The 15258-nt window shown below is 69.7% G+C and overlaps 3 protein-coding genes across 7 annotated transcripts; all 3 read right to left on the bottom strand.

Moving 5' to 3' along the window:
* Positions 1-54: 54 nt before the first annotated feature.
* Positions 55-2905, bottom strand: RHEBL1 (RHEB like 1). The gene is made up of 9 exons (XM_086768666.1): positions 2823-2905; positions 2486-2557; positions 2206-2273; positions 2049-2131; positions 1885-1941; positions 1763-1810; positions 1590-1681; positions 1430-1514; positions 55-106 (listed from the first exon to the last, which is right to left on the bottom strand). The coding sequence occupies exons 1-9, from the start codon at positions 2872-2874 to the stop codon at positions 55-57; spliced, it is 609 nt and encodes a 202-aa protein (XP_086624792.1). The 5' UTR covers positions 2875-2905.
* Positions 2906-3400: 495 nt separating this feature from the next.
* DHH (desert hedgehog signaling molecule) lies at positions 3401-8195 on the bottom strand. The gene is made up of 3 exons (XM_086768758.1): positions 7155-8195; positions 5478-5739; positions 3401-4840 (listed from the first exon to the last, which is right to left on the bottom strand). The coding sequence occupies exons 1-3, from the start codon at positions 7464-7466 to the stop codon at positions 4170-4172; spliced, it is 1245 nt and encodes a 414-aa protein (XP_086624884.1). The 5' UTR covers positions 7467-8195; the 3' UTR covers positions 3401-4169.
* A 1234-nt stretch (positions 8196-9429) lies between these two features.
* LMBR1L (limb development membrane protein 1 like) lies at positions 9430-14771 on the bottom strand. Of its 5 annotated transcripts, none has more exons than XM_086768753.1 (17): positions 14624-14771; positions 13443-13527; positions 13115-13151; positions 12805-12944; positions 12617-12720; positions 12414-12540; positions 12226-12294; positions 11914-11978; positions 11706-11781; positions 11503-11589; positions 11232-11308; positions 11070-11147; positions 10902-10978; positions 10728-10818; positions 10419-10485; positions 10176-10337; positions 9430-10097 (listed from the first exon to the last, which is right to left on the bottom strand). In XM_086768753.1, exons 1-17 carry the CDS (start codon positions 14693-14695, stop codon positions 10039-10041), a joined length of 1473 nt encoding a protein of 490 aa, XP_086624879.1. In that variant the 5' UTR covers positions 14696-14771; the 3' UTR covers positions 9430-10038. The 5 variants fall into 5 exon arrangements, with proteins under 5 accessions (XP_086624879.1, XP_086624883.1, XP_086624880.1 ...); XM_086768757.1 differs by having other exon boundaries at positions 10176-10313; XM_086768754.1 differs by having other exon boundaries at positions 10902-10975.
* Positions 14772-15258: the final 487 nt, after the last annotated feature.

The following is a 15258-nucleotide window of genomic DNA, read 5'->3' as shown; positions in this document are numbered from 1 at the left end:
CCGCGGCTACGGAGGGAGGGGAGGGGGGCGGGGGGGGGGTCCGCGGCAGCCGCACTACTTGGCGGCGGCGGGGGCTCGGGCGGAGGGAGACGGTGCGCGGCGGCAACTGCGAAGGCGGAGGAGGGGGGGGGGGTGTGACGGCGCGGGCCGCAGCGCACGCTGCCGGGAGGGATCCCTCCGCGGCGTTAACCCCGCTGGCGCCGGGGCGGGCGCAGCGCACGTGGGCACGGCGGGGCGGCACCGCTGGCTCCGCCCCCTCGTCCCGTCCGCCCCCCCTCCCCCCCCCCATCCCCCCCGCGCGGGGACCGGAGCGGACGCGGGTGTCCGTGGGGAGGGCTCCGTGGCCGATATCCCCGCCGTGCCTGGTGCCGGTTCACAGCCCCCGCCTCGCACGGGGAGGGTGGGCAGCCCCCCCCCCCATCCATCCTGCACCCCACGGACCCCCCAGCCCCCCTCGGTCACAGCCGGGGAGCCCCCGCCCTGGGACCCCCGGCAGGAACCAAGGAGAGGCACGCGGTGGGCAAAGGGCCCCCCACACAGGAGCCTGAGCCCCCCGACCCCCAGTGCAGGGATCTAGGGGGGGGGGGGGGGGGGGGGGGGGGCCATGGGGCACTGGGGGCACAAGGGTCTGCAACATCTCGATCCCCTGCACCCCAGCACCCCACTTCCCTCCTCAGTACCTCCTCGCTCCTCTGGTAATTGGGTAATTAGCAGTAATTAGCCCAGCTGGGTGGAGATAAGCCACACGGAGAACCGCAGCCAGGCCAGGCACTCCGGCCCACGCTGTCCCCTGGCCCACGCTGTCCCCCGGCCCACGCTCGCCCTGCCGGGGCAGCACCTCTCGGGGGAAGGGGGGGAAACAGGGCTGCGGAGCCCCCACAGCCAGGGTCCCGGTGATGACCGCAGGGTGCTCAGCCCCAGGGAATGGGAAGGGGGGGCCCTGCCCCACTGTGCATTTGTGGTTGGGGGATCCCCACGTGCTGCCTCACCTTCCTCACCCCCAGCCCCAGCCCAGGCTCCCAGGGGCTTGCGCAGGCAAAACAATGTTTAATTGTTCCAGCCTCGGGCCCCAGCTCCTGTGAGCGGTGGCTGCCAGCGCAGCACAGCCGGACCGCAGCCCCGCACCCGAACAACACCCGCATTCAGCCCCGGCATCCCGCAGCCAGAGAGGAATGGCCCCAGCACGTCCCCATGTGCGTGTGAGGCAGGGGGGGACAGCAGCAACGAGCAGGGGTTGGGATGGGACCTCCACCCTGCACCCAAATCCTAATGAGCCCCGCGGCCTGCGCCTGTGCAAAGTGAGAGGTCCCATACAATAGCAGGAATGTGTGGCCCTGGATCCCCCTCACCCCCCCCCAAAACCACTGCCGTGGCCTGGGGAGGGGGTCAGTCTGCCCCATTTTGGGGGTCTGCGCCAGGCAGGGCTCACATCAGGTAGCAGCCGGTCGATCTGCCGTAGGAGTTGTCCACCCGGTCGATCTCCTCAATGATCTTCGTGAAGATCCCCCGGGTACCTGGCGAGGGGGACACAGTGTCAGCACCGGGGGATGCCCCGCTCCCAGCCCTGAGTCGGGGACATCATCCCCTGCCCCAGACCTGGCTCTCCTTGGCCGAGGACTCCAAGAAGACAGCCCCCCACGACTCCGCCAGCTTCTTCCCTTCATCCGTCTTCACCTCCCAGCTGGAGACACAGCAGAGGAGCGGGGTGGGGGGGCAGTGGGAGGGAATGGGGGACCCCCCCCCTCCAAAGGTCCCCTCTTACCTCTGCAGGGGCAGGTCCACCTTGTTGCCCACCAGCACCACGGGCATACTGTGGGCATGGGGAGGGTGAGGGCCCGGCCCCCCGCCCCGGGCACCCCCCTCCCCGGGTGGGAGAGCACCTACCGCGTCCTCCCCTGGCTCTCGTACAGCTTATTGCGAAGGGTCTTCACCACCTGGAAACTGGGGAGAAGGGGAAGCTCGGGGCACTGCCCCACACCAGGGCCCCGGGCGAAGGGGACCTGGCCTCAGCCCTCCAGGTGTGGGGACAGCCCAGCTGGGTCCCTCACCTCCGCAGGGACGTCACCGAATACACCAGGACGTAGCCATGGATGCCAATGACGAAGGAGTGGGGCAGGATGCTGTACTCGTCCTGGGGGGGAGGGCAGGGCCGGTTGTGGGGCCAGCAGCCCCTCACCCACTCCACAGGCCTCCCCCCAACCTTACCTGCCCAGCTGTGTCCACCAGCTGGAGCTGAAACTCGTCCTTCCCCACCACCACCATCTTGCTATAGGCTGCGGGGGTGACACCAGGTTAAGGGGGTACACCCACAACCCCACCCCCACCAGGGACTGGCCTCCCCCTCCAGCCCACTCTGGGGGTGGCCTCAGCCTGAGGTTTTGGGGCACAGCCCAGAAGTGGGGACACCTCCACCCTCATCAGCAGTGGCCTTGCAGAGGCAGCGGAAAGAGGGACCCCAGGCAGGCAGCCTCCCCTCAAAACTTACTGCTCTCCACCGTGGGCTCGTAGCACTCCACGAACGTCCCCTCCACGAACTGGTGGGCCAGTGAGGTTTTGCCTGGGGTCGGGGGGAAGCACAGGGCTGGGGGCCGGGGTCCCAGCATCACCCTAGGGCAGGGGAAGGAGCCCAACCCGGGGGAGAACCGGCCCGGCGCCCCCGCGCTCGCCACCCCCTCCCCGGGGGCTTCCAGGGGGCGACAGTGGCTCCCGGGGTGGGCGGCCACGCTGAGCACAGCCCCACACTCCCCACCCGGGAGGGTGCTCCGAGCCTACGAGGGACCGGACGCAGCTCCCCCAGTGCACCCCCTGCCCCCCGCACTGACCCACGGCGCGGTACCCGAGGATGAGCACTTTGCGGTGGCGCACCAGCGGCATGGCCCACGCTGCGGGGGGGGGGGGGGGGGGGGGGGGCAGGCGGGCGCGGCACACAGCGCTATAAAGCGCCCGCCGCGGCGGGAGGGGGCGGGGCCGCCGCCGCCACTACACCGGCGGTCCCACGTGACCACAACACCGCCCGCCTGCCCGCTCTCATTGGCCACACGACGGCGGGCGGGGCGGCGGCGCAGGCGCGCTGGCTGCTGGGGCTCCATTCATGAAAAAACGGTGGGAACGCGTCGGGGCACGTGGTGGCCCCGCACCTGAGCGGGGCGGGGGGCGCCCGCCTCCTGCCCCCCTCCCCAGCTGTCCCGGCCCGGGGACCCCCGGGAACACCCGCACCCACCTCCTGCCCCCCGAGATCCAGGGCCACCCAGTGCCCCGGGGTGCACGACCCCAGCCCCAGGGACCCCCAGCCCCTGCGGGTGCCCAGCTGTAGGGACCCCCAGTCCCCCAGGGATGCCCAACTCCAGTCCCCCTGAGCCCCTCAACCCGGCCTCGCGTAGCCCCCACTGCCAGCCACGACTCCACCGGGGCCGTAGAGTCTCTTTATTTGTCCAAACAATTAAATAGCAGTTTGGTGGTGGTTTTTTTTTAGAGAGAACTGGTTAAAAGCAGGCTGGCCCCCTGCTCCGCGGGGTGGGCCCTGCTGCCGGGGCAGGCAGGCGCGGAGGACATTTATATTACCATTTATAAATAGAAAAATAAATCTCTCAAGAAGGGCGAGTTAGCGGTTAGCACAGTTAGAGCCGGGCCCTGCGCAAGGTGCCTGTGCCTGTGGCAGACACCCCACCCAGCCGCCCTTCAGCCCTGAGTGGCACGGGATGGGGACACCACGGGTGATGGAGGAACAGACCCAGAGCGGGGGGATGGGCAGCGACTGCTGCCGGGCACTCCGTGTTGGGCTTACTCGGCATTCCCCTCCTCAGCCGGATTTGGCCCAGGGGCAGAGTGCGGCAGTGCCCGGCCTCAGCTTGACAGGCGGCAGCCCCGGCTGGCTAATAAAGCAATAAATACAGGGGCACTGTGCGGGGATCTGGGGTGCAGGGAGCCGGCAGTGCTGGGGGAGCATGGGGACATGGGAGGGCGCTAAGCTTGGGTGCCTGAGCCACCCCACAACACCCCATCCCAGGGACTCCGTCCCCAGCACCTCAAGTGGCACCCGAACCTCCCTGTGGGGCCGGGGCTGCCACCATCCTCCCTCTCTGGGTCCAAGGCGGGGCCAGGGTCAGGCACCCCCCCTTTCCAGAGTGCGGCATGATCTGCACAGCAGTGACCGAGGGGGCTGGGGACCCCTATGCCTGCAGGGCCTCACGGCCCAGCACGCCCCCGGCCAGCCGGTAGAGCAGGCGGGAGTACCAGTGCATGCCCGCCTCCGGCACCGTACCGTTGCTGGCCTCGGCGCGGGTGGGCAGCAGCGAGAGGAGCCCATGGAAGAGGCGGAGAGGGGCGAAGGCGCGGTGGGCCCAGCGATGGCTCTCCAGGACGGCATAGCAGGATGCTAGCACCCCGTTGACGAGCAGGGTCCCGTGGGAGGTGAGGGGAGCAAAAACTCCCACACCGTCCTCCCGTGAGACCCGCAGAACCCGTGCAGGGCGCAGCCCCTGCCCGCCAGCCCCGTGGGCCAGCACTGCGTCACCCGGTCGCACGCGACGGGCGAAGACGGGCAGGAAGGTGGCAGCCGTGCCATTGGCCGCCCCGCGAGCTGCAAAGACCAAGTGGGATGGGGTGAGGAGCAGCCGGCGTGCTGGGCTGGCTGTCTCGATGGCCACAAAGGACGTGCGTTGGCCCAGGTCGCGGTCAAGGAAGAGCAGCACCTCAGTGGGCACCAGGCGCCCGCCCGGCTCCGCGCCCAGCACCCAGTCGCCTTGGCGCAGGTCGGCCAGGCCCCGGCGCTCACCGCTCCGCAGTGTCACGGTGGCGTGGCCAGGGAAGCAGCCACCGGTGCGGACAGCCAGCGAGTTATCTGGGTGAACGGAGAAAGCTGTGGGTCCCTTTGTCCCCACCGGCCACCTCCACCAACCATCACCTCTGGCCCCGGGCAGAGCCACCCCCCCGCACCCCCAAACTGCCCCCAGAACAAAGTGGGTATTTTTCAAAGCCCCTCCGGTTCCTCCTGGGGAGGCCGGGCGCTGCAGGGCCCCTTTGTCCATCCTGCACTGACGCCCTTTGTTTGGGGCTGGGGACGGTGACATTTACAGCCACTTTCACTTTCTGTCAATTGTCACTACTGGGCTGGACAGGGGCTGACGTCCGGAGCGGCCGCGGGGCTGGGGGCTGCGGGCTGGGCTGTGACTGTCCAAATCAGCTTAGCAACCCTCGCTGTGCCCCACACTGGGAGCTGAACAACGAGGGTGGCTCTGGCCAGGCAAAATCTGGGGGAGGAAGTGTGTTTTTTGCCAATCTGATGGCCGGAAAGGCTGGGGGCAGCTGGGCTGGGGCCAGACATGGGCTGAACCTGCCGGGACCACAGAGCGGCCAGAGCAGGGCTGCGTCCCAGACGGATCCGGGATGCCACGGGGGAGAGGAAGGGGCCGCGGGTTGGGATGCTTATGGGGCCGGCAGCCCCCCACCCTGGTGGCAGCCCCCCTGCCATGTGGTACCTGCTCTGACGGAGACATGGACATGCGCCTTGGACTCGTAGTAGACCCAGTCGAAGCCAGCCTCCACGGCCAGGCGCGCCAGCATGCCGTACTTGTGGCGGTCGCGGTCAGAGGTGGTGATGTCCAGCGCCCGGCCCTCATAGTGCAGTGAATCAGGGAGGTGGTGCCCGTCCTCGTCCCAGCCCTCTGTCACCCGCAGCTTCACCCCCGGCCACATATTCATCACCGCGATGGCCAGCGAGTTCACCCGCTCCTTGCAGCGCTGGGGGGGGACACAAGCAACCGGCATCACTCCCGGCCCTGCCACAGCGCCCGGGGTTTGTGCGCACAGGTGGACAGATGGACTTCGGGGCTGCGCTGGGCTTGGAGGGATCGCAGCGAGGCTGCTGGGGGGGGGGCAGATTGTGTGTCCCCCTCTGGGCGCAGAGCAGGGTACAGCCAAGCTGGTTGAATGTTAACAGGTCCCAGGGTCCCGTGGTGGAGCTGCTCCCTGGCGCGGGCAGCCGGGCGGAACAGGCAGGGGACCGGGATTGGGACTGGGACAGTGTTACCTTCCCTGCAGCCACGGCCGTGACTGATTAACCCTGGGTGGGGGGGGCTGTGAGGCAGAGCTGGGGGTGCAGCTGACCCTGAACCGGACCCAAGTGCAGAAGCGGCAGCAGGGCGGGGCTCAGCAGGGGCAGGGTGGGGAGCGGGGCCTCGGCGGGGCACGGAGGGGTCCCCCCATCAGTGGCAGCAGCACCGACCAGGAGTGCAGGGGGCAGAGCTCCTCCCGGCCCCCCCGCCCCATACTCCCCCGTCCAACAAAGTCGCTCCCGGGAGCGCGGGGTCGGGAGTGCGGGGTGCGGGCCCAGGGATGGCCTGGGTATGCGGGGCGGGGGGGCGGCAGCGGCGGGGGGGCAGGAATGTGCCCGGCCCAGCCCGGCCCGGCGACAATGGGCGCCTTCCAGCCCGCCGCTGACCTCAGGCCCCGGGAATGCCGGCACGGCCACAAAGGGCCCTTTCAGCCGCCCGCACCCCGGGCCGGCTCCGCGTCCGCGGGCCCGCCGAGCCCCGCCGCCCCGGCCCGCGGAAGCCACCGGCGCCGCCTGGACCACTCGCAGCATCCCCCGTCACCATGGAGACGGCGGAGCCGCCCCTCGCCATGGTAACCATGGTCAGCCTCTCCGGCGGCGTGTGGCGCATCCCGGGCTCCCGCCGCCCCGCATCCCCCCTCCCAACTCCCGCTCCCTCCCCGCCAGCACCGCCGCGGTGCCCCGTGCCCCCGGTGCGGCGGCCAGACCCCGGCTGCGTCGGTCCCCGACGGCGGCTCTCGAACGTCCCACGCGGGGCGACCACCCCGTCCCGGGTCTCTGGTGCTGCCGCGCTGCCGCCAAGGGCCGGGGAACGGGGAGGGTCCGGACGGGACCCTGCCCCCCGGAGAGTCTGTGCCCCTCGGGAGGGTCCGTGCCACTCGGGAGGGTCCATGCCCCTCGGGGAAGGGTCCGTGTCCCCCAGGAGGGACCGGTGCGCCCCAGGGAAGGGTCCGTGCCCCCCGGAAGGGATCAGTGCCCCTCGGGAATGGGTCTATACTCCTCAGGCAGGGTCGCTGTGCTTCCATCCGCCCCCCCTCCCCCCTCGCCGTCCCCGCAGCCCCGGGAGCGAGGCCGGTGCGGGCGGAGCGGGCGCAGCCCCCACCTCGGTCATCAGCCGGTCAGCGCCCGTGTTCTCCTCGTCCTTGAAGATGATGTCGGGGTTGTAGTTGGGCACCAGGTCCCTGAAGCGCTCCGAGCCCCGCAGGACTTTGCCCTCCGCCTTCCCGCTCGCCCCCAGCGTCTGCTCGGGCACGTTGGGCACGAACTGCTTGTAGAGCAGCGGCGAGAGCTGCCGCCGCCCCAGCCGCCGCCGCCCCACGGGCCCCCGGCCCGGCCCGCAGCCCAGCGCCGGGGCGGCCAGCAGGCAGGCGGCAAGGGCGAGCAGGCCGAGGGCGAGCGGGCTTCGCCGGGGCATCCTGGCCACCGGGCCCCGCAGCCTCCACCGGCCCCGCTCAGTCCCCGGGGGCGGGGGGGGCCGGAGGGGGCATGGTCCCGGTGCGGCGGCCCCGGGGCTTTTAGAGGGTCGCGGTGCCGGGGTGGAGGGGAGTTGGCTCCGTTTCCTTCTCACACCCGCGGCCCCGTCGCCGTTACGGGACCCACGGCCGTCCGGGACTGACTGACCCCCCTCGCGCCGCGCCGGTGCCGCCACCCACTCGCAGCTCGGGGCCCGGGCACCGGGACTGCCCTCCCGCCGCCGGCTCCGCGCCCACGGGCGCGGCCCCCCCTCGCCTGGCGCTGCACCCCGGTTCCGAGGACCCCTCGACCCAGCCCGAGCCTCGGGGAAAGCCCTGCTACGTCTGCGTACCGGCACCGGTCAGCGGGCACCGGGCACCGCCCCGGGACCGGCACCGGGACCTGACCCCGCGCCCCGGTCCCGTCTCCCCTCCCCGTATGAACCCTGCGCTCCGGTACCGACTGCCCTCCCCGCTCCCCGCACCGCGCTCCGGTACCAGATCGCCCGTGCCGTTATCCCGGTCCTAAAGCCGCGCGTCCCGGTCCCGGGATGTCTCCCCTCTCCTGTCACCGCCTCTCGGGACCGAGGACGTCCCCCCGCTCCTGCCACCGGCCCCAGTCTCTGCCCCTCTTCTCCCGCCGCTGCCCCCGGCACCGGGACCGCCCGGTATCCCAACGCCGCGCCGCCGGTACCGACACCTGCTCTGTTCCCCGGCGCAGCTCCGCTCCCGGGCCCCCCCTTCCTGGCACCACCCCTGTCCCCGCTCTTCGGTCCGACCCCCGGTACCGCTACCCACTCCTGGCCCCGCCACCGGTACCGGCTTCCCCGGGCCCCGGTCGGCACCGTACGCTGCCCGCAGCCGCCCCCCCAACCCGCGCCCGCTCGGCTCCGGCACTGGGCAGCCCCCGCCGGCCCCGCCTCGGACCCGGCCCCCGGCAGCGGCCGCAGCGGCCACATCCCCCGGGGCCGCCCCCGCCTCGCTGCCCTGCCCTGGGCCCTCCGGGACCGGGCACCCCTGGGAGCGGACATCCTCGGGACCGAGAACCCCTGGGACCGGACACCCCTGGGACTGGACACCTCCGGGAGAGGGGCACCCATGGGATCGGGGCACTCCTGGGACCGGACACCTTCGGGACTGGGCACCCCCGGGACTGAGACAGCACCAGGACCGGGCACCCGTGGGACCGGACACCTCCGGGACCAGGCACCCACGGGATCAGGGCACCGCCGGGACCGCAGCAGCGCCAGGACCAGGGCACCCCCTCAGCATCCCCAGAACTCCCAGGGAAGCACCCAAGGGTGCCGAGGGCCCTGGCGAGGGCAGGCGGCAGCAGCGAGGCGGGGGAGGGCTGGGAGAGGACCGGAGGGTCCCTGCCCCCCCGGCACCCCTCCCGCAGCCCTGGTGCCAGCCCGAGGTGACTGGGAGGGGAGCAGGTCGCGGGGAAATCGCGGGCACCGATGGCCTCATTTCCTGCAATATAAACCAGGCTTCCTGCGCTTCCTGCTCGGCCCCGGGCGGGGGGGCCCGGGCCCCCCACCCCCGCCATGGGGGAGGCAGCCTGGCTCGGCCCCAGCCAGGGCAGGATGGGTGGGGGGCTGCTTCCCGGGGCAGTTTCCGCTTCGGCCGCATGCCCCCCGCCACTCCAGGAGCTCAAGGGGTCGGAGTCCCCGCTCCGTGCCCCTCGCTGGGGGCAGCTCAGCCCTCCCACCTGCACCTCGAAGCAGCCCGGTGATCCCCAACACCCCCGAGGTCCCTCAGCTCGGCCCTTCCTGGAAGACACTCATTAGCCGCAGCCAGGAAGGGGGTTAATTATGGCCTCCAGGGGAGCAGGGGGGGTAGGAGAGAGAAACACACCCCCCCCCCATGCTCAGCGCTGCCGTCAGGGGGAATAAACCCCCCCAGATTTACATATTTTTATATAAAAAAAAAAAGACACTTTGTTTATTCCTCCAAACAAATTCCATGGTAACAGAGACCCGACAGACTCATCACACCAAGCTGCCAGGGCAGGGGGCTTGGCCCTAGCGCTTTGAGACCCTCCAGCCCATTTCCTCCTTGGGGATCCCAGAGGCCTCAGGGTGGGGGACAACCAGCATCCCCCTGCCAGCCCCAGGGTGGTGCAGGGACGGGGTGCGCAGTAACCGTGGGCAGGGGTCCAGGGATCCCGCTGTAGTGTCAGGACAGTCCCTGGGGGTGGAGGGACGTTTAAAACCCACCCGCACCCCAGGGAGCACCAGGGCAGCACTGGGGCAGGGTGGGGGGTCCAGGGGGGCCCACAAGGTGTGTAAAGGGGGGGCTGCAGCCAGCACAGCCCCTGGGGGGGGCTGTGACGGGGACGCAGCTCAAGGCCAAGGCTCAGTAGCGCAGCACGCTGAGACAGACCTGGGGGAGGGGGCCAGGCCCCCCTGCCATGGGGTCTCGGCTCTCTCTGGGGGGCTCCGACGCCCCTGAAGCACAGGCGTTGTGGGGGCCAGCTCTGCGGCTGGGGGCCACGGCGGTGCAGGGGAGGAGGCACGTCCTTGTCCCCCCGCCCTAGCAGGGTTTGCCAAGGGGCCGGGAGCGTGTCACAGGCAGCGGCAGCTTGTACAGACCTGGGCGGAGGGAGAGCATGAGAGCCGAGGGGGGACATGGGGACATCCCAGTGCTTGTCCCTGTGTCCCCATCCTCACCAAAGGCACGGAGGAGCTCGGCCTGGACAGCCCAGGAGACCCGCTTCACCAGGCACAGCGTGGTGAGCCCCGCAAAGCCCATGTTGTAGAGGAAGACGATGTAGAAGTTCCCCAGCCAGTTGAAGCGGCCAAAGTCCCCTAGGAGGTCGAAACGGGTGATCCCTGGGGGAGGGAGGTGTCAGGGCACCCCAGTCCTGGGGACAGCCCAGTCCCAGGGTCACGTTGGGCCCCCTGCGGGCTCACCCAGTGTCCTGGAGAAGACGGGCAGGGCTGAGCTGAGCACCAGCAAGGAGACGCAGTTCCCGATGATCTGGGGGGAGGAAGGAGTGGTTTTGGGGGCACAGTGCTGCTACAGGGCCTGGTCCTCCCTCCCTGGGTTGGGGAAGGGGCTCCCCAGTGCCGGAGAGCCAACAGGACTCTGTCCATGCCCGGGGCTGTGCAGGGGGACGCACGGTGACCTCGCACGGGGACACCGCACAGGCACAGGTACAACCGTGCACTGGGGAGACTGGGGGGTGCAGGACCCCCCCAGCCCCAGCCTAGTGCTCCCACCTTGGTGAGAGGGGTGCCCTGCCGCTCGGGGAGCAGGTGGGTGAAGAGGGGGGAGCTGTAGAAGCCCACGACAGAGGAGACCATCAGGTAGCTGCAAGGGGCGTTAAGGAGGAGAACAGGGCGGGACAGCAGCGGGGACAGCGCGGGGGACATGAGTGCCCTCCTGAAGGATACAAGATGAGGACGACCTGCAGGGCAGCTCCAAAGGAACCGAAGATGGAGAAGGAGACCTGGCCCAGGGATGTGTCCTGCTGGGAGAGGAGGAGGCACGCTGGAGGGAAGCGGTCCCCAGGCTGGCATGGGACACGGCTCCCTGCATCCCCTGTCCCCCTGTCCCGGTACCTGGATGCCTCGTGGCATCGCAGTGTCGTCCAGCAGCAGCTCCAGGACATGGACGCAGACAATGAGCACGGAGATGCCCTGGGAGGAGCAGGAGGGAGTGAGGGTGACCGAGGAGGGGACGGGGACGAGCCCTAGCTCCCCTGGCAGCCTGCGACCACTCACCGTCAGTGCCAGGAGGCCCAGCATGGCCAGTGGGTAGCCCAGGTTCCTCTGCCAGGGCGACGCTCGGTGCCGTAGCTCTGCGAGGCGGGGACACAGGCCCGGTTGAGAGGGGAGCACAAGCCCCCAGGATGGGGTTACAGCCCCCACCCCATTTCACACCCACTCTCCCTCCACAGGACACAGGCTCCCAGGGAACCAGTGCTCCCAGTGCCAAGCTGGAGAGAACCCAAGCATCCTGGGCCTGCCCCCCACCCCTGCCAAGGCTCCTTACCCAGCTTCCGCCTCTTGCTCTGGATGGCAAAGAACTGCTCCCGCAGCAGCTCCACATTCAAGTTCAGCCAGCAGGAAGCTTTGCCTGCTGGGGAGGAGACGCTAAGGTGCTCATGTGGAGCAAGGACTACTGTGTGGTGGGGAAGGGGGCCCCCAGTCCGCCCTGAGCCCCTGTCCCAGCCAGCAGCCATGCTGAGCACCCACCAGAGGAGATCCTGTGGGACACGGCGGCTTCCTCGAGCCTTGTGCAGCTCAACTGCTCGTCCAGGTCTTCCAGGACCTGGGGATGGAGCTGGTGAGCAGCTGGCGGGAGGGCATGGATGGCACCCCCTGCCCGGAATGTAGCCCCGGGGACACCAAGCCCCCAGGCTGCAGTGCCAGGATGGGGGAGTGGGGGCGGGACACACCTTACCCGGGGTTTCACCAGCAGCTTCCCAGTGACGGTGAACATGGTGGAGAGGCCGAAGGGGGTGCACACTGAAGCAGGAGGAGAGGCTGAGCAGGGGGTGCCCCAGCATCCTACCCCTCCCCATGCCCCCAGAAGGGTCCTGGATAGGGGCTGGGGGCTCAGCCCTGCACTGCGACCCCTCTGGACCCCAGTAGCCCCTGCTCCCAGCTGGACACCCCAAGGGACCTGCATCCAGGAGGAGTGCAGGCTGGAGGAGTCCAGTGCAGGAGGGGCCACTGGGGCCAGGGTGCCTCGGGGTGGCATCCCACAACTCACACAGCAGAAGCAGCACGCCGAAGAGCGAGATGCAGGAGTAGAGGTAGGGCAGGTAGCATTCCCAGAGGTCTGCGGAGAGGGCAGGGTCGGGGCAGTGGCACTGGGCACCCTTTTTCCTCTTCAGCACCAGGGCCTGATGCTGCCCCGCCAGAGCCGGGAGAGCCCCAGCCCGACCCGGCAGCACCCACCATAGAGTGACTGGCGGCTGGCTGCGTCATTGCCAACGATGGCGGAGGCCACCCAGACCATGCCCAGCACCAGCAGCATCAGCAGAAGCAGCACCACTGATGTCTCGTACACCCTGGCCATGATGCCCTGCAGGAGCGGGGTTAGAGAGGAGCCAGGGATGTGGTGGGGACAGAAAAGGGGACGCCTCTGCAGGGCCACCTACCTTCTTGGATCCCGCAAAGCCCTCTGACTCGGTGAAGAAGTAGGCGAAGGGCATGAGGAAGACGAGGGACAGATTGGAGAAGAGGAAGACCAAGTTCCAGAGGCCTGGAGGGGGCGTCACAGGGCAGGGTGAGCTCCTGGGTGGGGCAACCCTGACCCACAGCCCCTGGAGCCACCTCATGTACCCACCGTGGACAAGGGACCCGTTCAGCCACTGTATGTAGTAATTTCGGGGGAAGGAGAGCAGCACCTCATTGCTGATGATGGAGAAGGGCAGCAGGAGGACGGCGCCCAGCGCCACAGCCAGGGTGAAGGTGCACAGCCCCAGCCTGTGACAGAGACGAGCGTCGGCTCTGGGCCCCCCTGGGCGTCACAGCCCAGCCACGGCCCCCAGAGTCACAGGCCCCTGTGGGCTGGGGGAACCCAACGTCCTGGCTGGGTAGGGAGAGGAAGCAGCCAAGAATCCCGCAGGCAGGGAGCAGGATGGGCAGGAACTTACGCGATCCTGTTGACAGCAGCATCCTCATCATCGTGAACTGTGGGAGAAAAAAAGCTCAAATCAAAGGGGCCGGGGGAGGGGGCAGGACTGCCCAGAGCCTCGCTCCCTGCCCGCTCCCAAACCTCCCCCCACTCCAAACACTGCAGAAACGCTCACAGGGCGTTTGGGCTCTGCTCCCCTCCCACCAGTGCCCCACAGCGACCGATGACACAGCAACCCGGGCTGCGATGGGACCAGGGCTCCTAGGGGAGGCCAAAAGCGATGGAGGAAAAAGCCCTGGGAAGGCTGAATGCAGCTGCCAGGGGCCGCCTGGCTCCCGCCCTCCTACCTGCCGCAAAGTCCGTGTGCTTTTTGAAGTGGGTTATGATGAAGTGGCAGAGGATGTAGAGGCTGGTGAAGAGCAGGGTGCAGATCTGCAGGCAGAGGAGAGGGGGTAGCACGGGCAGGCCTGGAGGGCAGCGCTCCCACCCCGGGCAATGCCACTAGCCTTGCGGCCCGTCACCTCCACCCTATTTATTTTTCCACTCCTGGCCATGGTTACACCCCACACGTGTGCTCGGCCCTGCCCGTGCATGGGGGCTGCACCCAGGGCTCACTCATGGGTGCCCGCAAGCTGCCACAGAACCCAAGGGGCCACGGGAGCTGAGACCCCAGGGAGAGTCCATCTGGCAGCTCTGGGTCAGCCCATGCTGGAGGCCAGACCCCATGTGACACCCCGCACTGCTCAACCCTGCAGCCCTCGCCCGGCTGGCACCAGCGCTCAGCGGAGCCATGGGAACAGCCTTGAGCCAGGCATCAAGGCCGGCTGCTGCGTCCCTTCCGCCCCCACCAGCACGCTGAAGTCCGGCTGGAGCAGGCGACGTTTGAGGAACACGGCGACCTTTCATCCCGCTGGGTACGCGGCAGGACGGGAAAAGGTCGCCCAAACCCGCCACCTTGGCACAGGCGGAGCAGGGCAGCCATGGCACCTCCCTCCTGGCCCGGCCCAGGGGGCTCGGTCGGCCGGGGGTCCCTGGGATCTGCTGGGTGGGGTGGCAGGGAGCCTCAGGAACTCCAGATCCCCGAGGAGCAGTGCCCACCATGTGCTCTCGTTCCTGCTTCTGCCCAGGGAAGGGTCTCAGGCCTCAGGTCTGCTCCTGCCCTGGGCTGCACTCCGCAGCCCAAAGCTCTGCCTGGCCAGAGGACCCCTGCCCCCTCCCGCCCTCGGCGAAGTCAGGCTGAGCGAGCTCCATGCTGGCCGTGCCGAGCCAGGAGCCCCCGGGTGGGTGGGGCCCGGCCCCGGGGCTCGGGCACGGCGGGGGCCCCGGTGCCGCGGGGGGCGGCCGGGATGGCGCAGGGGTCGCGCCGCGGCTCAGCTCCGGGGCCGGGCCACCTGCCGGGCGCACGGCAGCCTGGCGCGGGGCTGGCGCTGGTAAGGGCCGGGCGTAGCGCACCCGGCTCTCCCGGGGGGCTGCGGGCTCCCAGCCCCGACCCGCGGCTTCCCCCGAGGACCCCTCCCCCGCCACTTACGATGCACTCGCGGACCCTCTCGTGGAAGAGCTGCTCCCGCACGGCCAGCGCGTCCTGCTCCGCGGGGACCATAGGGCCAGCATGGCCGGGCCGGGTCCCACCGGGCCGGTCCCACCGCGGGAAGAACCGAGCCGAGCCCTGCCCGCCGACGCCGCCCCTCGCTACATTGTATCCGCGCCGCCGCCGCCTGAAAGGTCCCCACTTCCTCCCCTCCTATTGGCCCTGGGAGGTGAATGAGGGGTCGCTCATTGGTCGAGGGCGACGCGGGGCGCTCCGATAGGCTGATGGCGGTGCCGCGCTCCCACGGGAGGAGGGGGCGAGAGCCGGGATTAGGCGCTGCGCCAGGCCTAATCCCCCGGCCAGGGCTAATCCCCCGGCCAGGTTAATCTCCGGGAGAGGGCAGGACGCCCCCCTCCCTGCCGTAACGCACCCCAAGCAGCTCAGAGAGCGACCCAGCACAGCAGCAGCGCTCTGGGGCCCCGGCAGTGCTCCCCTCCCCCCCGCAGCAGCTCCCAGGGAGGAGGGGGCTTCGCAGCCCCAGGGAAGGGCTGAGTGGGGAAGAGCTGGCCAGAGCCGGCTCCAGGCAGGACCCAGCCCGCCCCGTCGGCTCACTGGGCACAGACAATAGGGAGCGG

Source organism: Chlamydotis macqueenii, chromosome 29, assembly GCF_036417535.1.
Source record: "Chlamydotis macqueenii isolate bChlMac1 chromosome 29, bChlMac1.mat, whole genome shotgun sequence".
Lineage (NCBI taxonomy): Eukaryota > Metazoa > Chordata > Aves > Otidiformes > Otididae > Chlamydotis > Chlamydotis macqueenii.
This window is presented reverse-complemented; position numbering and strand designations above follow the sequence as displayed.

Bases quoted from the DNA above. Each gene is read 5' to 3' on its own strand.
- RHEBL1 (XM_086768666.1), bottom strand. From the start codon at position 2,874: ATGCCGCTGGTGCGCCACCGCAAAGTGCTCATCCTCGGGTACCGCGCC. The intron at 1,811-1,884 runs GTAGGTGCTCTC...CCATGCCCACAG, and splicing joins GAGAGCCAGGGGAGGACGCG to TATGCCCGTGGTGCTGGTGG. The intron at 1,682-1,762 runs GTAAGAGGGGAC...CTGTGTCTCCAG, and splicing joins GTGGACCTGCCCCTGCAGAG to CTGGGAGGTGAAGACGGATG.
- DHH (XM_086768758.1), bottom strand. From the start codon at position 7,466: ATGCCCCGGCGAAGCCCGCTCGCCCTCGGCCTGCTCGCCCTTGCCGCC. The intron at 5,740-7,154 runs GTGGGGGCTGCG...GTCCCCCCCCAG, and splicing joins CTGACCGGCTGATGACCGAG to CGCTGCAAGGAGCGGGTGAA. The intron at 4,841-5,477 runs GTACCACATGGC...CCGTTCACCCAG, and splicing joins CCATGTCTCCGTCAGAGCAG to ATAACTCGCTGGCTGTCCGC.
- LMBR1L (XM_086768753.1), bottom strand. From the start codon at position 14,695: ATGGTCCCCGCGGAGCAGGACGCGCTGGCCGTGCGGGAGCAGCTCTTC. The intron at 11,979-12,225 runs GTGAGTTGTGGG...CTCCTGCTTCAG, and splicing joins CGGCGTGCTGCTTCTGCTGT to TGTGCACCCCCTTCGGCCTC. The intron at 10,979-11,069 runs GTACCGGGACAG...CTCCTCTCCCAG, and splicing joins CGATGCCACGAGGCATCCAG to CAGGACACATCCCTGGGCCA.